General features: G+C 45.7%; 1 protein-coding gene across 1 annotated transcript; it reads right to left on the bottom strand.

The window, feature by feature from the left end:
• Positions 1 to 4,264: 4,264 nt before the first annotated feature.
• On the bottom strand, positions 4,265 to 26,416 carry ZBTB11 (zinc finger and BTB domain containing 11). The gene is made up of 11 exons (XM_029578797.1): positions 26,088 to 26,416; positions 23,251 to 23,489; positions 22,522 to 22,753; positions 18,703 to 19,505; positions 18,059 to 18,229; positions 11,894 to 12,142; positions 8,568 to 8,712; positions 8,266 to 8,383; positions 7,441 to 7,599; positions 6,394 to 6,569; positions 4,265 to 6,139 (listed from the first exon to the last, which is right to left on the bottom strand). The coding sequence occupies exons 1-11, from the start codon at positions 26,395 to 26,397 to the stop codon at positions 5,622 to 5,624; spliced, it is 3,120 nt and encodes a 1,039-aa protein (XP_029434657.1). The 5' UTR covers positions 26,398 to 26,416; the 3' UTR covers positions 4,265 to 5,621.
• Positions 26,417 to 26,421: the final 5 nt, after the last annotated feature.

Consider the following 26,421-nt stretch of genomic DNA (forward strand, 5'->3'; position numbering starts at 1 on the left):
GAACCAAGTGCTTCTCTGATCTCCTAACCCAGAGACTTGAGGGTATCCATCACTCTTTGCATGGACCGACTGCACTCTTCCTCCATCTTTGCCCAAATCAGCCAATCATCCAGATATGACTGCACCAGTATTCCCTCTTACCTCAAGGCTACCCCCATCACCTTCTAGGAGCTGTTGCTAACGTGAACGGAAGGGCTCGAACCTGGAAGTGTTGTCCTAGCACCATGAACTGTATAAACATCTGATGATCCTTTCGAATGGGAAGATGAAGGTAAGTCTCGGTAAGGTCCAAAGATACCAGGACTGCTCCTCTGCAGGCCGCTGCTGTCACAGTACGCAATCTCTCCACGTGAATCTGCAAGCCTACGTTTAACTTTTGCAAGACCAGAATGGGTCAAAGTGCCCTCTTTCCTGGGAACTATGAAAAAAATAGAGTACCTCCCCGGCCTTCGCTTGTGTGGAGGGACGGGAACTATTGCATCAAATTATAGCAATCTGTGCAGCATCCCAGCCACTGTTCGTTTGTTTCACGCCGAGCAGTGGGACTCCAGAAAGGCCTAATTGGCATGAAAATTCTAAAGTGTGATTATCTCTTACCACCTGAACCGATCTTGTACCGCTCCACCTAAAAGTGGGCCAAACTGGCTCCTACCACTTCTACCGCAGAGTGGGCGATCCTGGCTTCATTGCAAGGACTTTCCTGCTCTGGGCCCTTGAGTGGCTGCCTCTCTGGAGGACCTGCAGGAACTGGAAAAGGACTGCTGGGGCCCCGACAACTGTTTCAGCCCTGAACCAGAGGCCCATTTGCTAGAACAGACCCTAAAAATGGGACCAGAATGGAAAGAGTGGAGGATTAGCCTAGAAGTTAGAGCAGCAGGCTATGAAGTAGGAGATCAGGGTTTGAGTCCCACTGCCCTCTGGGGCTAGGGAAATACCCAAGCTATAGGCACAGCCCCCAACACGCAGGAGGCCCTCCTCGCCTTGGAGCCACCCCCAACGGTTCCCTCCTGTCCCGCTGCAGAGGGAGTGGGATTAAGACGGGCTTTGCAAGGTGCTACACAGACTGCAGACGCAATGTGGCCCAAGTAAGTTAACAATGAATTAGGCCGCACTGATCCGGGCGAATGCCGAACCTGAGTGTGAACACAAGCTTTCACTGCTGGAGAAAATAGAACCAGCGGCAGACTCCTTCTACTGTCTCCTTCCTGTAGGCCCTGGCCGCTCCCATGGATTGGCCACAGACACTCTCCCAGCCTAATAAAAAGACCTGCTCTTTCTTTTTAAACTTAATTGCCAAAATACAAAAAGGGTACTTCCCTGAGCAGCAGGTAGAGACATTGGAGGTAAAAGGGAGCTAGTCTGGCTATCAAGACCGCTGGAAGCAAAGGGCTATGGCAGACCGTTTCCAATATGCCCGGTCGCCCGGCTCAACTGGAGGGATGACCCACAAAGGAACCTAGCTCCTCAGGGGGCTACTCCAACTTCTCATACCAAAAAACTCTTCACTATCGCCAAATTTGAACTTTCAGTCAGAATTGCAGGTTTGCACCTTTAACCTTCTGCTGGAGACAGAGAAATACTGAGGGACTGCAGGTAGCACTACCTCAAAGTTTTTGTTCTCTGCCTCCATCTGCTGGTAGGGATGCAAAACCCACTTGTCTGGACTGATCTGGGTATGAACAGGAACCAAAGCGAGACAGATCAATCCTATCGCATTGTGTTTTGCTGCTGCAGAAATTGCTTCACTTTCAGATCACTATGATTAAGCAATGACTCCTGTCCAGTAGGTAGAGAATGACCCTAACATTTTCACATTTGCTTATGAAGTTTAAAAGAGGCTAAAAATCATAAGCCACACCAACATTGGCCTCAGTAATTTTTTTTTTCAAAGAGATTTTCAGATTGATATTTTATTAATTCTATTCTTTAAAAAATTAGGGAAGTCACCTTCAATGAAGTAGGATCATTACAACTAAATTTATCCTCAGGCACAGACCCCCCCCCCCCCTCCCTTTAGTTAGTTAATTTAGCTTCCTGCCTAACTCAAGCTCTCAAGGGGGCAAGAGTTGCAATGAAACAGTTTTATCCTTACCACCTATAATTGCTGAACATACAAACCATCTTCTTACAACAAAAACCTATTAACTATGCCATGTGCTACAGGAGGATATGATTTTTTTTTCTCTAGGGGATGGGTACAGTTTATAAAAAGGCATGGGGAACCCTGTGAAAGAATATCACAACAAATTCTGCCTACATGGTAGGAGGAAGTTTCTACCCCTGCTTTTGAACAGACTTAACTGCCGCTTTCCAACCTGAACCTAGCATACTTTACGGTGTGGCTATGAATGACAGAAAACCTGATTTTAAGCACTGAGCACTAGCAGCTTTAAAGGCTTTTTCCACCCTGCTGTGTGGCAAAGAAAGTTTAAGAGCTGTGAAAATAATATTCAGAAAGCATCTGCTGTACTCTTCTTCCAAAACTATCATCTCCCAGCATTTGTTTTATTTTTCTTAGCCAGTTTGCACTAATGTCCTTAAATTATGGAAGTTTGGCATGATTGGACCTTCCCCCTGTAACATCAACTTTGTGATGGTAAAACTTGCATGCTACACTGCAGAGTGTACTATGGTAGGGAAGCACCCTCCTGCTTCTCGTTATGATATCACAAGAAAACAGTCATCGTTCTAAATGAATGATTCAGCTCTAGCTCTTTCAGAGGCATTATTTTCTCCTCCCAGGCAAGATGGGGAAAAAAAGTTGATAAGACAGTCCCTCTAAACACAAACTGACAAATCTCACATTTAAGGCTGAAGTATGCAAAGTTTGTCTTAAATATTTTTAATTAGATACAAATGAAACATTACTTTCTGAAAAAAGTTTAAACATACACTTATTTAAACAAACCATCAAAATGTTTCTCTTACATTTTCTTACCATCTGTTTGGGCAAGAAAAAGGTTTTTTCCCACAAGGACATGGTTAAGGGCAGCTAGTGATACGGGGCTCTATACGATCTATGCCTGAAGAAATCCTGCCTGCTCCTCACACATGTATGTTACAAAGGTGCAATGTATAGTGCAAAAATTCTCACTCCCAGCTTTGTGCTGTAAGCCAGTTCCAAACCACTTATTAAGGACAAAGGCCACTTCTACCGCCATTCAGTTGTACTGGAAACACCACATCGATGGGGGATTTGATTTCTAACAGAAGGTACCAACCATAGGTTCAGTTACAAATCTATTGCAAAGTAGCTGAACTCAGATCAAAGAACCTACACAAGAGCAGCTCCCTGATTGGGCAGGGTCCTTGCTCATGGAAGAGCTGGAAACACAATTAAAACACTCTTCTCTTTAAATATTCTTTTTTCATTGTCTCTGTCTGCTTGCAGGGAGGCAAAACATGAATCTGGACTGATCTGAGAACATACAGAGAACTCACTTCTTCATGCATAACAAAAGCAGGATCTTGGGCAAGAGAGTCCGTGCAAGAACCATGGCTTTGGGCTGGATAACACATGGAATAAAGAATCAACATTGGTATTGAAGCTACTTCTACCTTACTAGGTTAGGGTGCAATTATGATGGACAGGACGTGTTGTATTTCTTACAGAGACTGTAGAACTGGATTTTTGCTGGATAGAAAACATGAAAGAAAGGGGACATTGGAAAGCAGCCATAGAAAATGTGTTTTAATAATATAGTGGAATTCTTAAAATGAGCACATACATCATCCGGTGGATTCTTAAAGCTTCCATCCTCATAACGAACTGACGTATGTGATAAAACATCAGTGTTCTAGTCTGACTCTTTAGTAGAGTCATACTATTTTACAACTTTACAATACACATGCTGTTTGTTCTTACTCTCTTCCATAACCCACTGTTCTCTGGTATGGTGCTGTGGTCCACCATGCATTTATTAAACCTATGTGCTGAAGTAGGTTCACATGACAGGGTTTAATGAGAAACAGCTTAATAGGGAGCAGTGAGCTGGGCACAGTCGGATCAACCTTGACTTTTCTAGTACATACAGATGTGCAATAAGGAAGCAGCAGCATTGAAGATTTAAATCTGGTGACGAGAAGGGCTAGAATCCCACCTGAGCACCTTTCCAAAACTCTTCTGGAAAGTATTACATCTAGTAGGGAACTGAGATTTCCTTGGGTAAGTCACCACTATATTAAGAGTTCTACTTATCAGGCCAATAGTTTAATGTTTGCAGGGCAGCATAACTCTCCCAATAAACACAGATCATTCTCTCTCACTTTTATGACAAAGATGCCCGCACACAACAACTAAAACATAGGCACACTTCAGGATCTAAGAATGCAAGAGCTGACCAATGGTTTGCTCAGGTGCTTTTAGAAAGAATACAGTATTTAGTTGCACAATTTTACTGGTTGTTGAAAATTAAGCCCATGATGATTTCACTTGCTTCAGAAAATGCAAATAGCATTACATCAGCCTAGAGCTTTAATTGCCTGGGACCCCACTTCCGAATGAGAGCTACAATTCCCATCTACAGGATGCACTGAGTCACAACTTGTGAGAATCCAACCTTCCAGTTTTATTAGGGCTAAATCAGCCACTTGAAAAGTCTCCTAGTTAGGTAAGCAACCAACCTGGAGACACTGGCTTACTTGGACAGGCCTGTTATAAATATATATATATATATCTGCAGCTGGAGAGAACAAAAAATCCAGAAGTATGTTTCTTTAAAAAACTTTACTTATCTAGTGTCTGCTGGGGGGGGGGGGGGGTGTAAACACTTGTTTTAGCATAATCTTCCACAAGGTTAGCAGTAAATAAATGAACCCTAATGTAGGGGATAGCCTAACACCCTGATTTAATAGGGACTAACAGGATTACACAATTTTTTTCTGGTTTTGTCCTTCCAGAACTGCAAGATAGATTCTCTTAGCAAAAGGCATAATATTTTCTCACACTTACCAACTTTAAATCAAAAGCATACTACTAAATTAGCTGTACAGCCTTGCCCATGTTTCATTTCATTATCTACTTAAAGAACAGCATGATAATTGCACTGCATTTACATTTTCAGCCTTTTCCCTTAAAGTGGGCATATCTGGTCTCTGGACCATTACAGGGGAAAAAAAAAATCTTTTGGTCAATATGGAATTGATTTCATATCAGAACGGATGCTTCCCACTATATCATCATCTTTGTAGAACAGTACTTAGAAATAATAGCAAGACTCCACCGTTTCTGTAATTCACAGCTCTGGGTATAAGAGAAGGAAGTAGCACTATAAACCTTTATAAAAGAGAACATTTGTAACCCCTCCCGCCCCAAGCACACAAAGAGCAGAAAATGGTGCGCAGAGTCAGGAACGTGAAAAGAAAGAGTTATGTTAAGTGCATTGTTACAGACCTATTTCCTTTAACTCCTTACAAATGTTTCTCCAGTTAAAAGGTGCATGGTTCTATGTAGTGCTATAATGTTATGGTGACAAAGATCAACACATATGGAAACATCTGAGCATCTAGCACATGCTTTTAATGGAAATAATGTTACTGTAAACCAGGCCCAATCAGCAAAATTAAAGTTTATGATTCAAGTTATTTTTTGCACATTAAGGGATATAGTACACGATTCCTCTTCAGTCTGTCCCCGAAACTTGGGTCACCTCCACTTCCACTGTCTCAATAGTCTCTGCCCCCTCTGACAATTTCTGTCCTTGATGCTGGGCCAGCACATAGTTAACCACTTGCATGATGCTTTGGTCAGAAAGAGTAGAGATGGATGGACTCTCTTCAGTAGAAACAGCTTCAATGGCTTCCAGTGTTTCGCCCGTCACCACTACAGTTTCAATCTCTTCCCCCACTATCTCTGCTTCTTGTTCTTGTATTTCTGCTGCTAGAATGCTGACCGCATGCTCTACCTGGGTCCCCTGATTATGGAACTGGAGTGTGTCCTTTTCTAGCATAATTTTGCAAGGAACATAATCGCCATGGTTCCTGGTCATGTGTTTGCGTAGCGTGCGGGCATCGATGTAGGCTTCATTGCACACTGGACAGACGTAGGGCCGTTCTCCGGTGTGTGTCCTTACATGGCGTTTCAGAGAACGTGCATCAGCCCAGGACACGCCACAAGTCAAACACTCAAAAGGCTTAACTCCTGTGTAAAGAAAAATAGGGGATTTTTAGCAAGTGCACCCTTGAAGCACTGGAAAAACATGCATGTAATTGATTTAGCAGAATCTACACCACCAAGCACGATTCTTTGCTTGGCTGGCTGGACGAAAATATTGTAAGTGACTCATGCAGCTTGCTAAACACAAAAATAAGATTATGTACAGTGTACAGGTTTTAAACGTAGTCATCTTGTGTCAAGGAGCCGGCAGTAACTTGAGCCAGCTCTAGGTGCTGTACCTTCATGATTATTCATGTGCCTCCTGTACTCCCGAAGCTGGGTGAACTTTCTCCCACAGTGCTCACAAACACGTTCCAGGTTTTGCTTTGCTCTCCCTTTCTTCCCATGCGTGGCTTTCTTCACGTGCCTTCTGAACAAGGCCTTCTCGAAGAATTCTTTCCCACATACAGTACACCTGCAGCATAACAACTATATTAACAGTACCTGCCAGTGCACCATCCTGCACCCACTAACAGTTTAGGCCCTGCATTAGAAGAACACCAGAAAAAAAAAAGGTATTTCCTTGATTACAAAATATTTCTGGCAGGCTTTATCATGCTAACTAATCAGAAAAGACTTCCATTCCATTATATAGTCTAAACAACTCAACTATTTTGTCGTCAAATCCTGGAAATTGTTTTAAACATCTTTGCTTGGGTCAAAGACAAGATGACAGGATGGTGATACCATTTATGTTTTCCAGCCATTCTTGAGGCCAGAAGTATAATGAGGCATTTTAGCACCCCAGGCAGGCAAGCATATTTGCAAATGCCCCTGCTCTCAGTCTGATCCCCTCTCCTCTCTTCCCCTCCAAATGTGGACGACAGAAGAAAAGCTGCACCTTTCCTGGCTACTAATCTGCTGTCAACTCACATGTGCATTTCAGTAATTTTTCTGTTCCTTTCCCCATCCCCCAAAAGAGCTTTATACCCTGGGCATCTCCCTTCTCACCTACCTCTACTTGAGGCCCAAGTTTACCTGTTCATACAGTTTGCATAATTTTCAGTTGCCATTTAATTCAAAACCTAATTAGAAAACCCAAAATAAGTCTGGCTCTCTTTACATCCCAATCCTCTTGTGCCCTGTGTCATTTTCATAAGTTTAGTATCCTGCTTGGTCTTATGGGCCACAAAGTCAGCGATCTAAAATCAAGCAGCAGCCTAGATTATTTACTATGGCATGTAGACGCTGCCTAATCATCTAGTAATGTGGCTCCTATAAAAAACAACCCTTCCAAGAATCCTTCCTCTCCAGAAATTGGTGGCTATAAATCCCTATATACGCACTTGTATGGCTCTGTGACTGAGTGGGACTTCACGTGGGAGTACCAGTCCTTCTTCCAGCTGTAGCATTTCCCACAATACTGGCACTGGAACGGCTTTACGCCCAAGTGCTTGTTCATGTGCTGCCGGAGGTCCCGAGCTTCATAGAAACTCTTCTCGCACCTGCCATGGGAAGTAAAGGCGCTCAGAATGCATGCAGAAAGAGCTTAGACCATCCCTTCAAAACAGTTAATCAACCATCTCGTCGTTCTTTGCAGATTTGGGCAAAAGCAATGTATTGGACATGCAGCTCTTTGAGATGGTTTCTGGTTAATACAGTGGTTCTGGAGAGCCACTTCTTTTTTTATAACATGGCTTGGTTATAACAAATGGCGATCACAGAAAACACTTAATATGACAGCCGATAAAGGCACAAAGGCTCGGCTCATTTCAGCTGCTTAAAATTTAATTCTTGGTACAATGCTCCAGCCCGCTGTTGCTCTTGCTTTCCCTCTCTGCTTATCCTCTTATATTTAGTTACTGTTTGTGTTTCCATCACCTCCAGTCATGTTCCTCTGAGTAAAAATATACAAGTTATTTGCTACAGCAGTGAAACTGGTATAAGGAGCCTTCTTGCCACAAATATAATGGCTGGTTCCCAGTCTATTTGTTATAACGAGAACATCTGATCAGCACAAGATGTCATCAGCTGGTACACGCAGCAGATACTGTATTAATTTTATGGAAGTCCATTTCAGGGCTAAAGTGTTCCAACAGGTGAGCAGAACATAACATGCAGAAACAAAATACTCTCACAAAAAATGTAGATACTGGATGTCAGAGACTTACTGGCTACACTGATATCCTCGAACTTCAGGTTTTGGTCTATGTTTCTTTAAGTGCTTGCTGAGGCCGGAGGCTCTATGGAAGGAACTTCCACAGATTGAGCACAGGTACTTGGATTCTCCTGGGAAACAAATTCATGAGGACCATGAGGAGGAGATAACACTTCTAGTGCTGTGCACTTCAGCTACACCTAAATTCTGGATGAGGCCCCCCCCCCCCCGTGGGAAAAGTCTATAGTGTTGGCCCTGGGGAAGCATAAGCTATATTGGCTGTTTAGAGCCATGTAACCAGCTTCTTCCAGTTACCTGTGTGAATGCTGAGGTGTTCCTGAAGACTTCTCTTTGTTACAAAAGATTTTTCACACAAATGACATTTGAACTGCTTCTGTGCCTCATGAAGAACCATGTGCATTTTTAAACCATGGGTGTGGGTAAATGTTTTTCTACAAATCTGTAAAAAGAAAAGGGAGATTGCCACAAAAAAGTAACTTTAAAAAAAAAAAAAAGTTATTTAAAAAAAAAATTGGCAGTGCTGCAATGCTTTCAGCAACATCTAACTAGATAAACGACGCTTGACCGACGTGCCGCAAATGCGCAGTAGAGAGCAGCTCTACTGCGCATGTGCGGGCGAGCACGTCAGTCTTAGGCAGCGTCAAAAAAACCCAAAAAACATGGCGGCAGCGGTAGCGGCGGCGGTAGCGGCAGCGGTGGTGGGCGGTGGCGGTAGCGGGCGGCGGCGGTAGCGGCAGCGGGGGCGGGCGGCGGCGGCGGTAGCGGGCGGCAGTGGCGGCGGTAGCGGGCGGCGGCAGCGGGCGGTAGCGGCAGCGGCCAGTAGCGAGGGAGGGAGGAGAGAGAGAGAGGGAGGGAGGGAGGGACGGACGGACTAAGTGGGAGGGACGAAGAGAGAGAGTGGGAGGGAGTGACTGAGTGAGAGGGAGGGATTGAGTGAGGGGGAGGGAGTGAGGGGGAGTGAGCGGGACTGAGGGAGAGGGAGGGAGGGAGTGGGACTGAGGGGGAGTGAGTGGGACTGAGGGAGAGGGAGGGAGGGAGTGGGACTGAGGGAGAGTGAGTGGGACTGAGGGAGAGTGAGTGGGACTGAGTGTGAGTGAGAGGGAGAGAGGGGGAGGGAGTGAGTGAGACTGAGTGGGAGGGAGGGACTGAGTGAGAGGAGAGGGAGGCTGGGGAGGAGTGAGTGGGTGGGAGGGAGGTAGGGGAGAGAGAATGAGGGGGAGGTGAGAGACAGAGGGATGTAGCCCGTTTTAACGGGCTTAACGGCTTGTCTATCAATAAAATACAACATTACAGAATACACCACTCTTAAAGAGCTTTTCCATTGTGATTTGAGACCAGGGCAGCATGCCAGGCTCCTGCCTACTCAACAGCTCCCTTCTAGTACCAGTTGATGAAGCGTTCGATGCAGTGGCGTAGCCAGAATTGATTTTTTGGGTGGGCACAAGGTTAACATGGGTGGGCTGTAGGCATGCAGGTCTACTAGTTGTTTTTTTACTGATAAATAATGCCAAATTATGCAGCATAGCATTCACATCTACGCCTAAGTATGAGGTTTACTTAATGATACAAACATAATACACGGTGATTTGTGGTACTTTAGCCTTCTTATTATTACGATTTTATACACGGCTCCTACCTATCCATAAATTTTGAGAGAGCGGTTGTGTTGCTTATATTTAAATTGCTAACATCTCAAAATATAGATATATATTTTTACCTTTGTTGTCTGATCTTTGTATTTTTCTAATCAGTTGGTCCTGGTCTCTTTTTCCCATTTTTCCCTTATAGCTCATTTCCTAATTCCTTTTCAGTGTCTTTCTTCTATTACTGTCTTCTTCCCTTCCACACACACACACACACACACACACACACACACACACATACACGCTTTCTCTCACAGACTCCCTCTCACACACTCAAGCTCTCACTCTCATATGCTCTCCCCCCCCCCCCCCCCCAAGCTCACATTCAAGTTCTCACTTTCTCACCCCTCCCCAGGCTTATATTCTTATGCACACACAGACGCACATCCAGGCACCCATTCTCACCCACACACATAAACCCAGACTCCCATTCTCACCCACAAACCCATGCTCCCAGTCTCACCCACACATATTCAAGCTCCCATTCTCATCCATACATATACACATTTAAGGTACTATTCTCACCCACACATACACACATTCAAGCACCCATTCTTATCCACATATTCAAGCTTCCATTCTCACCCACCCACACAAACCCAGGCTCTCATTCTCACCCATATATACACACATTCAAGCTCCCATTCTCACCCACACATACACACATTCGAGCTCCCATTCACCCACATATTCAAGCTTCCATTCTCACCCACATACACACCCAGGCTCCAGTTTTCACCCACACACACTCCCATTCTCATCCACACATACACATTCAAGCACGTGCACAGCTTCCGCTTTCTCCCCCAGAGCAGGAAGATCAGCTGCCTCTCCTGCTGCCACCGGACTCCTGCTATCTTCGGGCGTCCGAACTTCCTGTCGGGGGGGGGGGGGAGCGGAAGCGCAGCGCACAACGTCTGCTTCCTCCCTCCCCCCCTCCCCCCAAAGCAGGAAGATCGGCGGACCATACGGCCCGACGCCCGAAGATAGCAGGAGGCCGGTGGCAGCAGGAAAGGCAGCTGATCTTCCTGCTTTGGGGGAGAAAGCAGAAGCTGTGCGCGGCGCTTCCGCTCCCCCAAACAGGAAGTTCGGCAGGCCGTTTGGTCCGAAGATAGCAGAACGGGTGGCAGCAGGAGAGGCCAGCTGATCTTCCTGCATTGGGGGGAGGAAGCGGAAGCTGCCCGCGGCGCTTCCGCTCCCCACCCCCAAACAGGAAGTTCGGCGGGCCCGAAGATAGCAGGAGAACGGGTGGCAGCAGGAGAGGCAGCTGATCTTCCTGCTTTGGGGGGAGGAAGCGGAAGCTGCCCGCGGCGCTTCCGCTCCCCCACCCCCAAACAGGAAGATCGGCGGGCCCGACGCCCGAAGATAGCAGGAGGCCGGTGGCAGCAGGAGAGGCCAGCTGATCTTCCTGCATTGGGGGGAGGAAGCGGAAGCTGCGCGCGGCGCTTCCGCTCCCCCCCCCCCCCAACAGGAAGACCGGTTGGCCATACGGCCGCAGCAGTGCTTCCCCATGTGTGCCGTGATGGCGCGCGAGGCGTGGGTTCTCTTGTTCGCTGTCGCGGGGATGGGATCCCGCGACAGCCTTGCAGTTCCGGTGCCAGTTGGGTGGGCCTGGGTCTAAGTTGGGTGGGCACCTGCCCACCCAGGCCCACCCGTGGCTACGCCACTGGTTCGATGTATGAGCTCTGACTGGCACAGCAAAGAAGTGGCAGAGGCAAAACAGATAGTGTGCAATGCTTCTGAATGATAGGGAACATTATTTTAAAGCTATGTTCCCCTTGAAATAATGTATAGTGCTTTACACATTAGCACTATGCATCTCTGAAGAAGCATTTCAATGCATTCCGTTACTATTTTCCATTGTAACAGAATTTAATTCTGAACGACAACCAGTAGCCAAGAAGCGCACAAAAAGGTTTTTTTTTAATTGCATACCTGGACTTTTGTAAGCCAGGAGGACAGGAAATGCTATTTTACCTTACATGCATGTGGTTTCACTCCTGTGTGCTTGAGTAAGTGAAGTCTCAGAGAGTAGAGCTTCGGGAGAGTACTTCCACAAATATCACAAATAAACTGGCGTTTCGTTCGGCCTTTCACCTCCTGCAGGTCCCCCGGCTTCACTGTGGTGGCAGCTGGAAGGGGCATCAGTGGCGTCTCAATTTTTCTAAAATGTCGAACAAGGTGTGCTCGCAAGGAAGTGGCATACTGGAACTCTTTCTTACATAACTGGAAGGGAAAGCCAGACACAGCACAATCTTCCCATTATAAGTGCCAGTTCTAGATCTAAATGGAGCAGAATTTAAGTGCTAGACTAAAGCTGAAAGTCCTGATAAGCCTAAGACATGCACAGCAGATCAGACACCTGTAGCATAGAAAGGTTAATCACTATGATCACGAGTTAGAATACTACTTCCTTTTACTGAATCAGTATATTCCTTACTACTGTAAAAATGCATGGTGTCCTGCCTCATCACCCACCTGTTTCCAAGCTAACATGTTTGCTGCCTTTTCCAACCAGTATTCTGCATATGCCATAACTCTGCCACAAGCTCCACCCCCCCCCTTCCACTATAATGGGGTCTTCGGTGGTCCTGGAGTTAGTTCTATGCAACCTGATTCTCACCCTTCTGTGCCATCTTCACATAGTCTATATAAGAAGTCTCCCCACAAAGATGTTTAGAAGGGGACAAACCTGAGTTTATCCATTTATCTTCTCTGAACTGAAATTAATTATTGGTGGGTGAAATGAAAATTGGTTCTTACCTGCTAATTTTCATTCCTATAATACCACAGATCAGTCCAGACAAGGACCAACTCCTACCAGCAGTTGGAGGCAGAGAATAAAAACTCGAAGGCACTGCTACATAACCACAAGTGCCACCTGCAGTCCCTCAGTATTGATCTGTCCCCAAGCCAAAAAGAAGATAGCCTTCCCCTTTCTATGGTGAACCGGAAACACAGGGTTGGAAACACACATGCTTCTTAACAATAGGAAACAGGCTGACAACCGCTGAATATAAAAACTCCGAACTCTTGAACAGGTTGCAGCACTTGTGATATTCAGAGTATACCATTACCAAGAAATTCAGTCTTTCAGCAGCAAACAGGACGGGTCTCTAGACTGATCTGTGGTATTAAAGGAACGAAAATTAGCAGATAAGAACCAATGTTCCTTTCCTATTCATACCCAGATCAGTCCAGACAAGTGGGATGTACCAAAACACCCCTACAGTGGGGGCAGGAATCCGAAAGACCTGCTCTTAACACACTTTCAACAAAAGACACCTCTTCTTGCGCTCGAACTTCCAATCGGTAATGTTTGGTAAAAGTATGAAGCAAGGACCACACCGCAGCCCTACAAATCTCTTGGGGAGACACCAACTGACACTCCACCCAAGAGGCTGCCTGCGCTCTAGTCGACTATGCCTTGAGGCCCGATGGAATCTTGCAACCCTTACAAATATCGGCTGAGCAAATGGCCTCCTTCAGCCATCTAGAAATCATAGCCTTAGAAGCTTTCTCCCCTTTCTTTATTCCACCTAACACAAAAAGATGATCTAACCAGCAAAAGCTATTAGAGACCTTCAAATAACACAATAGAGTATGACGCACATCCAGGAGATGAAGATCCCTATCCTATGGAGATTCTCTAGACCACTCTGGAAAAGCTGGAAGCTTCACTGTCTGATTTACATGAAAGGCAAAAAGGAAGGTACTGTACGCAACGTCACCCTGCCATTCGCAATACGCAAAAAAGCGTCCCGACAAGATAGCGCCTGAAGCTCAGAAATCTGCCTGGCTGAATATATGGCAACCAGAAAAAACTGTCTTCAGCGTCAAGTCTAAGGATGCTGGTCTGACTGAAGCTGCAAGTCCTAATAAGCCAAAGACATGCACAGACATACATTGATCACCCAACCCAGAAAACTCAGTGTATCCATCACCTTTTGCACGGACCGACCACACTCCTCCTCTGTTTTTCCTCGATCAGCCAATCATCCAGATGAGGATATACCAAGATTCCCTCTTGCTTCAAGGCTGCCGCCACTACCACCATCACTTTCGTGAAGGTGCAGGAAGCCGTAGCCAACCTGAAAGGAAGGGCTTGAAACTGGAAGTGTTGCCCCATCACCATGAAATGCGGAAACTTCTGAGGATCCTTTCAAATGGAAATACGAAGGTAAGCCATGGTCAGGTCCAAAGACGCCAGGAATTCTCCTCTGCGGACTGCTATCACCTTACATATCTCCATGCGAAAACATGGAACCCGCAAGGCTACGTTTAGCTTTTGAAAGTCCAGAATGGGTCAAAAAGTGCCCTCCTTGGGAACCATGAAATAAATGGAGTACCTCCCCCGACCTCGCTCGTCCGGAGGGACGGAACTATTGCGTCCAATCTTAGAAACCTCTGCAGAGTCCCCTCCACCGCTCATCCCTGACCGGGCGTGAAAATTCTAAGGCGTAACAGTCTCTTACCACCTCCAGAATCCACCAGTCTGAGGCGATATTGGCCCACTACTCTTAAAAGCAGGACAACCTGCCCCCTACCACTTCCACCGAGGAGTAAGCGATCTTGGCTTCATTGCTAGGACTTTCCTGCTCCGGTCCCTTGACCGGCCCAGGCTCTGGAGGACCCACGGGAACCCCGAAAGGACTGATGGTGCCCCAACAACTGTTTCGGCCCCGAACCACAAGCCCCTTTGCCAGAATGAAACCTCTGCGAATCCTGAAAATGGGACCAGGATGGAAAGAGTACCTTATTGCTCTTCTTATTCCCCCAAAGACTTCATCAGCTGATCCAGATCCTCACCAAAAGAGAAGCCTTCCTTTAAAAGGCACATTACACAGCTGGGATTTGAACCACATGTCCGCTGACCAATTGCACAACCAAAAAAAGCCTGCGTGCCGCCATCGCTGTGACCATGCTCCTGGCAGATGTACACATCAAATCATATGCATCTGCCACATAGGCCACTCCTGCCTTCAAACGAGCAGAATGCCCAGGACTGAACGCCCCAGTAGAAGCCTGCTCTTGTGCCTTCTGATCCCAGCACAAACAGGCATGCTGCCTCAGACTGCCTCCACTGCGGCCCGCAGCCTTAAGGCAGCCACCTCAAACCTACGTTTCAGCTGAAGCTCCAGCTTGAGGTCTTGAACATCTTTCAGAGTGGCTGAAACCACTACCAGGATCATAGTCTTCTTAGTCATCGCTGAGACCGCTGCTTCCAACAGGGATCTTAAGGTGATACAGGTTATTCTCCATCAAAGGATGGAGCTTCAAGCCTGCTTCCAGGAAATCCCACACCTGGCTGATCAGCTTCTGAATCTTCTTAGGCAATGGGAAGGCACTGGGGGGACCACACAGCCCATCCAGAACCGGATTCACTCCCTCACTGTCAGACTCTTCCTGAGTCACCTTAACCCCCAAATCTTCCAACACCTGAGGGATGAGAGGACGGAGCTCCTCCTTTTTAAACAGATGGACCACCCTAGTTTCATCCCCTTCTGTCATGGGACCCCTCATCTGGATCAGGATCATCCTTGCCCGCATCATGATTGGGATTCTGACCTCCATCCGGATCCGCTCCTTGAGGGGAGGCAGGATCCTCCTACATCTCATTGGAATCATCCAGATCCCTGGGGTCGCCCTCAGCACTAGCATGCCATAACCCCAGGCGCTTAAGTAGATCTCCCGAACTACCCGCCGATGCTAGCCATGATCTCTTGGACGGGCCACCTTTCCGCCTCGCTCTGAACCAGGAAGGCTCTGTGCAATGAAAGGACAAACTCCGGAGAAAACTCCTCCAGATTCTAGGACCCTGTGAGAGAAGACTGCCATCCGAGCCCGCACCTCCTTCCTGATCCTCCTCAATCACCTGCACCACAGAGGAGAGGTGAATCTCCGGGCTCTCAATGGGGTGAAATCCCCAGGATACGATCCCCCGCAGGCACGCCAGAAACCACGGCCCTCTCGGTCCTGTTGCCAGGGCCCTCTCTGTCCTGTGGGCCCTGGCAACTCCCACTGACCGGCCACCCCAGTCACCAGCCGCAGACTGAATTTCCCAGCCTACTAAAAAAAAAACAAACAAAAAAAAAAACAAACAAAAACCGCTCTAGTTATTTTAATTTTTTTTTTTATTAACTTAATTGACAAAAAAAAAACGAAAAACAAAAAGGGTACTTCCCTCGGCAGCAGGAGACATCGGAGATAAGAGAGAGCCAGTCCCCTGGCTATCAAGACCTCCGGAAGCAATGGGCTACAGCAGACAGGAGTTTCCAACCCACCAGTCGCCCGGCTCAACCCAAGGGATGGCCCACAAAGGAACCTAGCACCTCGGGGAGCGGCACCAACTTCTCAAATCAAAAAATAACCCTTCACTGTCTCCAAATTTCACCTTTCAGTCAGAACTGCAGGTTTGCACCTCTATCATCTACTGGAGACAGAGAAATACTAAAGGACTGCAGGTGCGAAAAACTTATGTAGCAGTTCCTCAAAAGTTTTTGTTCTCTGCCGCCATCTGCTGGTAGGGATAACCACTTGTCTGGTCTGGGTCTGGGAGAGCTGCAAGACAGAGTTCTCTTGACCGGCTTACCGCCGGGTGCCACTGGCGACAGAAAGCCGAAAGAAAAAGAAGCACCATTTCTTCTCTTTTTCTTTATAAACTTTAATAAAAGAAAAAAAAAACCTCACTTCCCTGAAAGATGGGTAGCAGAGGCTTCCATTGATCCTTCTGAAGGGGAGGGAACTGAACCACCAGCTTTCACCCTCGGCATGACAGAGCGCAATTTTGGGTCCCCAAACCCTGCTCATCTTATCCTACTATCAGGAGGGATGGCCCCACCAGGACCTGCCAACCTCCTTGGAGGAAATAAAAACTGTCCAAAAAAAAATTTATTTTTTTTTTAAACTCGGGTACAGAACCACAGGTTTTGCACCACCTCCATCTGCTGGAGACAGAGAAATACTGAGGAGCTGCAGGTGGCACATCGGGTTAACAAGCGGTGTCTGCAAAAAACTTTCTCTGTCTCCAACTGCTGGAAGGGAGACAAAACCCAGGAGTCTGGACTGATCTGGGTACATACAGGGAAACAGCATTGCTAATAGAAGTTCAGTACTACTACCGTATTCTGAACAGCTTATGGAGGGAGAGAAGATAATCAAGTACCAAGCAATACAATCAGAGAACCAGAAAACTGGTAGAAAGATACAGAAATAATCCCAATTATATTGAGCGCAACAAGCTTGAGTGAAAAAACTCCCATGTGCATCTTGTTACGTTGCCTGTTCATATTACGCTCTATAATCTCTAGAAGGAAGCACAAGCAGTGAGGATCATGATATGGACAAAACAATCCCATGTGGTACTATTACTCCGAGTATCCTAGTGGTTAGAGCAGTGGGCTGAGAACCAGGGTTCAAATCCCACTGATGCTCCTTGGGTAGTCACTTCACCCTCCATTGCCTTCAGGTACAAACTTAGAATACAAGCCGCATTGGGGACAGGGAAATATCTACAGCACCTGCACATAATTCCCCTACAATGAAAAGATGAGAGCTAAATCTGAATAGATTACATGAAATATTTTAGTACAATGCACATGGAGGAACAATTCACCCTAGAAATGTGAAGCCCTGTTATAGGGAACTGCTGCTTTATAAACAGGTTATAGTGATATCCATGACTGCTTATCTTACGACTGGGGGAAATGAAGTGTAAATTTATTTCTTGATTGATTTTATATACTGTCGTTTGGAGGAACCATCACAATGGTTTACAAAATTTAAGAAAAGAAATAAAAACATAGAAATAGAACAATAATAGTATAAATATATAAAAATATGAAAGGCAATAATAATAGATAATAATAATTAGATAAAATACAAATGAAGCAAAATATGTACTAAGAGCAGTTAAGATAAAAGAATTAATAAAATAAAAAAAATAAGCATGTCACAAAAGTCCAGAGGGAGAGAGGAATTGCGATTAAAATAACTGCAGAACATAACTTCAGGTGCAGGAGACAGGGGGCACAATTTTTCAATGGTCCTTTATAGATTAGCAGACAGTAACTAGCAGCTTCATAACTGTACCAGGGCACCCTCCAAACTCTGAATGCTGTTCTCCAGTGAGACTGCACTTACCGGACATTTGTAGTCTTTTGTCTTTTCGTGCTTCAGGTTGTGCATGATGAGCGTGTAACGCCTCTGGAAAAGCATGCCACACTCGTTGCACTTGTGCTGGGCCTCGGCGTCTTCCTTCTCCTTTTTTGGCTGCTTCATTTTCTTGCCTCTTTGCACTAACTTCATGGCGATCTAATTTTAAGGGCAGTATAGAAAAAAAAAGATTACAGTTCGGTATATCCAATAACACAGAAGAAACTTGTAACATAACAAGTCTGTAACATGACTCTTGGAAGTTGAACCCCATTTTCAAAGTATTTCTAGCTCCAAAAATAAAAAAAATCTCTGAAAACAAAATATCTGAATAAATCACGAATCACTAAATTTAGAGCGCCTTCATTTGTTAGCAGATGTTATGCAAAATAGAAAAGTAGAGGGTAGGTCACACTATTAAAATATTTAGGTGCAGAGGACCATTCCAAAAGGTGGCAAGATAGCTTTGTTACTGCAAAGGGAAAAAGTAGCTGAGAATGTGCTAAATTAATTGTTTACCATCATGTACGAAAAGTTCAATTCAGGAATAAAAAAATCAAACCAAACAAAAAAAAAAAACAAACCACTAAATCATTTTACCCAATAGTCACAGGAAACTTGCGTGGCCCTACCTGCTGCACTGCTGATTTGGGAGCTGCCATTCGATTCTGTAACTTTTTCTCCAGGCCCTTGTGCAGTCGGATGTACCCTCCTTCCACAACAGTGCGCTGTCGAAGCCTGCTTTTGTACATGCCACTCACAGGAGTGTCTCTGGGCTCTGGGACCACAGTCTTGGGGACCAGGCCCTCGTCCAAATCCTGGGATTTGGTTGCTCTGCGCCGCTTTCGCTTGCTTGCTTCCAGAACATCTTCAGCTGCTTTGGAGGTTGCATCCTGACTGGACACATTTTCATTTTGGGCGTTACTAGTTATGTCTTCAGCAGACCTAGACCCTGCTTGCACCAGAGTAGCACATACTTCTGCAGAGCTGGGCAGAACTTCAGGCAAGTGTTCAGTTTCAATTGATTCTGAATTGACGGTCTGTGGTGACAAAGAGTGGTCGGCAGTTACATTCAGGGCTGGATCAGATTGTTCTGCCATTTCGCCTCCAGTCTCCACATGTGCAGCAGCTTCAACCTCACTATTTATTGCAGCTGATAAAGAAGCTTCTCCATTGTCCTGGGCAGGTCCTGTCTTGTCCTCTTTCTCCTCTAGAACATTATGTGAAGATTCAACAACACGCACATTGCTCTTCTGACACACAGTTAGTCGCTTTGCCTCCATCTGCTTGTGCACGTGCTCACAGATTTCTAAGACTTCAGACATAAAGAGATGACGAGCCAGCATGGCAACTTCTGCCATGCTACGAAAGTCAAAAGTTAACACGGACGTGTAAGCAAATTCAAGCAATGGAAGGAAACTGGCCTTACAGAAACCTGAATAAAATGACAAATGGAAAAGCAATGGCAGCAAAATTTTAACAAGTATTCCTTTTAGCTTATTACTCTGACCACATACACCTTACAGACTCCTCTCATAGTATGACTACCAGTTCCAATTAGAGAGTCAAATATGCATCAAGACAATTCCTATTTGTACCCCGGATCAGTCCAGACAAGTAGGTTTATTCATTCCTACCAGCAGATGGAGGCAGAGAACAAAACTTTAAGGCACTGCTGCCTCATAGCCGAGTGCCACCTGCAGTCCCTCAGTGTTTCTGTGTCTCCAGCAGATGGTAGAGGTGCAAACCTGTAGTCTGGAGTTAAAAAAAAATGTATAAGGAGATTTCAGCTCCTTGAGATGTCATCCCTCGGGTACAGCAGGGCAAGCAGGCGGTTAGAGATCCCTGGTTTGACTCAGCCTTCATCGTTGGGGAGGTGGAGGGGTGTGAAAGCCAGGGGTCCTGGTTCCCTCGCACCCTCAGCGCTCGGTCTCCTTCAGAAGCAGGGAAGTATTTACATTTTTTTCCTTTCCCTGGCCCTGTTTTAAGTTTATTTGGAAAAAAAAAAAAAAAAAAGACAGGAGCAGGGCTGAGGCAATGTGAGCAGCTGGAGTTCTCTGCCGGGAGGCAGGTAAGGGTGCAGGGGAGCCCAAATTTGTTCCTCAGTCGGGCCCAGGGGCTGTTTTCAGCACTAGACAGTGCCATTCTTCTCGTCAGCAGGGGCGATTTTTAGGCCCGATCACGCTGGCATGTCACCTGCCCATCGCGGCAAAGTTTGTCGCGGCTGCGGTTCTCGTCGAGTGGTCTTCGATTTGGCTGCGTTTACCACGAATGTGTCTGGACCTCTGCAGGACTTCCAGGGGGTGGCAGGAGCATGAGGTCAGCTTGGCCAGCTCTGGAGGCCCCGGGGAGGAGGGCAGCGGAGCCGGAAGCCAGGCTGCTATTTCAGAGCCTCAGGACTACCCTCCCACACTGTTTCCCATGGAACAAGACTCTGCTGATGGCAGGGGAAGGGATCAGACGCAGGGGGACACGGACCCGGACCCTTCTTCTTTAGATCCAGAGGAACAAAAACTAGCAGGTAAGAACCAATTTTCCTTTACATTTTGAAACATCTGTTTATTCTAACCTTCACTGTGCTAAAACATCAAGGGGTTTCTCACAGGACAAGCAGAATGGTAGTCCTCACATATGGGTGACATCAGGATGATGGAGCATCGGTCGGTGCCTCCCCCCGAAGGCGAGGGACGCCTCAGTGAACCCGGCACTGAGGTGGTTTGGGGCTCCTAGGCACAGGCCTTCTTCCTCGGTGGCTCCTTGGAAGTGGAGGCTACCAGTGTGCTGGGATCAGATGGCAAGGGTTTGCGATGCCGATGCTTTTCCCTATGATCGCCCTTACTGGTGTCCGGCGCCGAAGAAGCCGAAGTCCTCGATGCGGGTCGAGAGTCATCGGTATCCAACCAGTGATGGGACTTGGCTGGTGGCGGTGTCGATGACTTCAAAGCTTTTGATGAAGAAACTTATTTGGAATGGAACAATAAAGCCATCTTTTCCAAACGAGCCCGACGCCCTTTAGGGGTCATTTGGGCCAGGTTGTGCATGAATCTACATCATGGGTAGGGTTCAAGCACAACACACAAACCCGGTGAGGGTCGGTGATGGACATTGTCCTTGGACAGTCCGGGCACCTACGAAAACCCATCGCCATCGCCCTCCGGGCACAGGTATCAACAGTATACAAGGGGGACCCCAGCCGGGGTGATAATTTTTGAAAAACTTGAAACTTTTTCCTGAAGAATATTTTCCTGTCAGGAAACCGTGGAAGAACTCCTAACTCCACATGGCAAGAGCTGCACGGAAAAAAAGAGACTGAAGGGGGACCCCTGCTGGATGCAGGGTTGGTACCATACTGGGCCTGCTCAGTGGTGCCAGTCAAAGTTCTAGAAACTTTGACAAAAGTGTTCAGTGATTGTGCCCCATCCTGCTGATGTCACCCATATGTGAGGACTAACATCCTGCTGTCCTGCGAGAACACCTGTTACAGGTAAGCAACTCTGCTTTATTAAAGCATGTTTCATGCTGTTCAGCATTATGGCCTATGACAGATACCCAACAGTAAAATGAATGGCACTTTTCACATTTTTGAACAGCAACAAAAAGGTTTAGATGCATTATAATGTTGGCAGTGAAAATCTGCTTAAAGAAAAGAATAACTTGGTTCATTAAAGGATTTCTCCCCATATGCTTAAGAGGAAAACTTATTAATTATATCCAGGCATTGTTTATTACTAGTACATCGTGATCAGCTAAAATGTTTGTAGAATTAAAATTATAATACAAAATATTTAGTGAGCGTAGGGAAATTACTAGAAATCATACAAGCTAAAAAGACTGGGAGAGAAAGTCAGAGATAAGGAAGTTCTGTTTGCAGGAGTACAACTCATCCTGTTGAAACATCACAATAAAATGATTTGAATTTAAGACTGCCATCTGCACCGCACCTATTCTATATTGGGATCGGATTCCGTAAAATCTGACGCTAAGCAGAATTGAGTCTGGCTCATGCCTTGATGAAGACCCCAGGGAATACTAGGTGATATGGAAAATGACTGGTGGCTCTTTCCTCCAAGTTTGTGCCCCAGGATTCTGTTAAGGGTCGCTATGCTGCTAGGGGTGCCACCTTTAGCTGGGATGTGAAAAAGGAAAGGCTGAGCTGGGTTTTAGCCCCAGTGCACATACAGAGATGCAGTTCTCATTTCCCTAACAGAAGCAAGCAATTATCTCTATATATGGTTACATGGAATACTTAGTTTTTGGGTACTTGCCAGGTTCTTATGGCCTGGATTGGCCACTGTTGGAAACAGGATGCTGGGCTTGATGGACCCTTGGTCTGACCCAGTATGGCATTTTCTTATGTTCTTATATGTAGTGGGGTTAAAACCATTCTACCCTTTTTGACCTACAGTTACCAGTTCATTCCCAAGATGTAATCTCTTGCCTGGTGGAATTACCTGAAAGATCCACAACAGCTTCGTGACTGGACACAGCTCCCTTTTCAATGAAGAGCTCCCTGAAATACTCGCTGTTGGCTGCAAGGACCGCCTTGTGTGCCTTGTATTCTTCGCCTTCTATCAGCAGGGTCACATCACAGAACTGATTTGAAAGCCTTTGTTGGTTCAGACAGTTGAGGACTGCCTGGCCGTGCTTTGTGGAAGACTGCTGCACAATGCCTTTGCTATCAACCTGGTTAAAAAAAAGAGAAGCCTCAACATGAAATGTTACCTTACTTTCATCTTAATCAGAATCTTTGCAGGGTACGATATCATTCGCCTGATCAAGATGAAGAATACACAAACACCTTGGAGTATGTGAACTTTTGAAGTCACATGGACTCCCCCCTTTATCCAGATGTACAGTCTCCATATTGGTACGTTAAAGGCTATCAACATCAAAACATTTTGATTTTCTGCCAGAACCAATTCTACAGTTGTGCCATGTTAATCAAAAGATTTTGTTCTGAACAAAAGAACATGTTCTGCAAGAGTGACAATGAAATCAACCTACTTGATTTGTGAATTATTTTGCTCCTCCCTTTACCAGGTAAAGCACAAAACAAAATGCAAGTGCCTTACTAGGTGGAAACATACATGCCCCTGCATGAGTGTGGCAAAATTTTAACAAATCTGACTATAACAGTACATGTGGATTTAAGTGAAGCCCAATTACATGATATGACTTACATATATGACTTCATGTTTTGCTACAGGCTGGTTCCTGAGAGGTGGTTTTGGTGCTGGTGCAAGAAGAGGTGAGGAGTTGCTGGATTCCTCCCATGTCTCATTGTTATCTTCTAAAGATTGAGCATCTATTCCTAGTTCTTCCAATATTTCAGCAGTATCGTTCAAAGAGCGAGAGCGATCAAACTTTACCTGGCATTTGTTACACTCCTTAATATAATCTTTCACTTGCTTTAAAATGCCTAATGAAAAGCAACAAAAGCAAGTTAGCTTGCATTATTTGAAAGTAGGCATTCATTTACTATGCAAAACCCTGAAGAGGGAAAAAAAATCAATTACAATACTCCCAGCTTTATACAGCAATCGGAATTCTTCTATTACAGATGTTAAGCTCCAATTAATTTTGTTAGTGAAAACTTAAAAAGTCATATGAACTGCTAATAATTTCTGACAGAAGAATCATTACCAACTAGAAAGGCCTGCCAGATGTCTTATTTTTTGGAGTTAGCCTTTCAGCACTTCAAAGCAGATTACATTCAGATACTGTAGGTATTTCCCTATCCCCAAATGTCTCACAATCTAAGTATCTGATTCACTAAGGGTTTTTCCCACAGTCAAAAAATAGGAGAAAAGCCTTAATGAATCTGACCCTAATTTTGTACCTGAAGGCAATGGATGGTGAAGTGACATGCCCAGTGTCACAAGGAGTGTCAAAGGGGTCACCGTGTAAAAAAGGGAATTTATACTAAATGCTACAAAACCATGTTTTCAGTGTCAGACATCATCTTATAGTAACTTTCTTTAGACCAAGAAGAAATTACTAATGCTCTCTAAGAGGCTTGTACAAAAACCTTCTGCAATGTCTTCCCATGTTTTGAGCATGAGGCAGATGGACATAGGCTGCCCAATACTTGTATTTTCTGAGCAGCACTGAAACTCATTCATATTTTTGCTAGTCTAAAGGTCCCACCAACCCACTTGAAGAAAATCAAGCTGTGGTCTTAACTCCTGATTGCATTATTACAAAAATAAATATTTTAAAATGAAACCCTTGCTTTCCTCTGTTTAATGATGTACACACACAAAAAGAGGACATATCTTATCTTTCCTTTGTTTCATGGAACATAACAATGGATGAAGACCATATGGCCCATTTAGCCTGCCCCAGCTCATGGCATTTGAGCCCAGCGAACTGCAAATTAATTCAAATATTGAAGTAGGGTTGCTAACTGGATCCATTTCTGCAGAACACTCTGATTCAGCCAAGTTTTACTCCATTAGCACATAGGGAACTGAAGTCTGGCTTTTCTTAGGAAAATCAGGACTACAGGCCCATGAAGAAAGTGGAGTAAAGCTTAACCTGGATCTCCCTGTTCAGCAGAAATGGAGCCAATTGAAAACCCTGCAGGGAAAGGAAAAATTACCAACTGGCTCTATTTCTTTCAGGACAGGATGATCCAGCCCCGATTGTCCCCACTCCTATCCTCTGGATAAAGCAGTGTGATTTTGTTAGACCATTTGAATGCACAGAAATAAAGGTTAGCAAATAAAAACATAAAAACTAAATAAAGCAATACCTTTTTATTGGTATAACTTCACATTCCTTGACTAGCTTTTAAGTGCTTATTATCTTCCTCAGGTCCTATTCACACTATCCAGCCGATGCAATATCATGTGCTCAGGCTAGTGCACAGGTTAACCCACAGTTGGATGCACCTCCATAACCCCTTATGCAAGAAGAGGATTAGTGCTTCCAAAACCAGCACATAACTAATAGCATTCGTCACATGTAAATACCATGTTGATGAGGTTATTAACTATTACCTCCTCATGTAAAAAATAAATGTGCCCCCGACATGCACATTTTTACTCAGAAATTAACACAGCCCGGGAGCTGGCATTGTCTCAAAGAACCCCAAAAGTTAACAGAAAAGAAAATACTGCTTTTTTTTGTAGTTCCTCCAGCTTAATATTATGGTGATATTAAGTTGAAGGAACATAAAAAAAGGAATAATGTAAAAAAATATCTTGGCGATCAAGTTAGGAAAACGGACACTCGTAAAATTGAGCATCTATTTTCCTAACCCGCATACAGCCACATCTCTTAGGTTTACGATGCCATGGATGTGCAAGGGACACACAATTTATCCCTAGTGTGTTGTTTTTAGCGACAGCAGCTCATTTGCCTATTGCATTGAGCACCCAGGAGAGGTGATTGTGTGTGCATTAAAAAAGTGAGACCATTTTTAGTGTGTCAGAATTGCATTGGCTTGTATCACTGGAAAGCTTTTTATGATTCACTCATTTAATCTGGTTATGTCACTTTTTGCTTATTCTATTCTGACCTGAGAAACTATTAGCTCTTGACAGCTAGTGAAGAAGTATATTTATTCCTATGAAACGATGTCACCTCATGTATTTTTTTTTTTTTTGTTAACCTTTATTTCATTCAGATTTTCTCCTTCAGTAGCAGACAGGGGTTTGTAGGGGTCCAAATCCAAGTATACAAACCGGGTTGGATGAGACCCGCAGCAGCCTTTCCTGACACGCTGAGACAGAGCTGTGGTGGGAGGGATGCATTTACGTATTTTGTCCCTAAATACAAATTAGGTGGGTTGGGGAGACGTTATAACGCCTTTGTAGCGCTTTAAGCCCCTGCAGTTATTAGTTACAGACCACATGATAAGGCGGACAGGCGGCTGAACGCGCCCCCTGCCGGCCGCCGGACCTGTCCGTGTCCCTCCCTCTGTGCCCGGTCACATTCCGTCCCTCCGGGCGCAGACGGACGAAGAGCAGAGGAAGCAGCAGAGGGGACGGGGGGAACGGCCTCCCTCACCCACCTCGCCACCAGTACTTCTGCGACAGCTCGTGCCAGGTCTGCAGGCGGGTCCGGTGGGTGCCGTCGGGCCCGACGTGCGCCGCCTCGATGAGCCCCCGTCGGCGGGCGGCCTGCAGAACCACCTCCAGCTCGGCGAAGCGGTTGCGGTCGCGGAGGCGGCGCTGATAGTAGAGGGTGCCGGCGCGCACTACGTAGCAGGCGGCGGCCTTGCGGATCTTGCGCTTGGCGTTGCCCTCCGTGCCCGGTGCGTACGGCTCGCGCTCGTTGGTCAGGTAGCGCTGGATGGCGCGGTAGCTCTCCTCGTTCGACATGCTGAGGGGGAGGGGAGGACGGAC

This window comes from Rhinatrema bivittatum, chromosome 15 (genome assembly GCF_901001135.1).
Source record: "Rhinatrema bivittatum chromosome 15, aRhiBiv1.1, whole genome shotgun sequence".
Taxonomy (NCBI): Eukaryota; Metazoa; Chordata; class Amphibia; order Gymnophiona; family Rhinatrematidae; genus Rhinatrema; species Rhinatrema bivittatum.

What these genes read in the sequence shown, in the direction of transcription:
- ZBTB11 (XM_029578797.1), bottom strand. Translation starts at nt 26,397, where the DNA reads ATGTCGAACGAGGAGAGCTACCGCGCCATCCAGCGCTACCTGACCAAC. An exon ending in TGAAACCACATGCATGTAAG is followed by an intron (nt 8,713 to 11,893) that starts GTAAAATAGCAT and finishes TTCTTTTTACAG; the next exon opens with ATTTGTAGAAAAACATTTAC. An exon ending in GCACATGAATAATCATGAAG is followed by an intron (nt 6,140 to 6,393) that starts GTACAGCACCTA and finishes TTCTTTACACAG; the next exon opens with GAGTTAAGCCTTTTGAGTGT.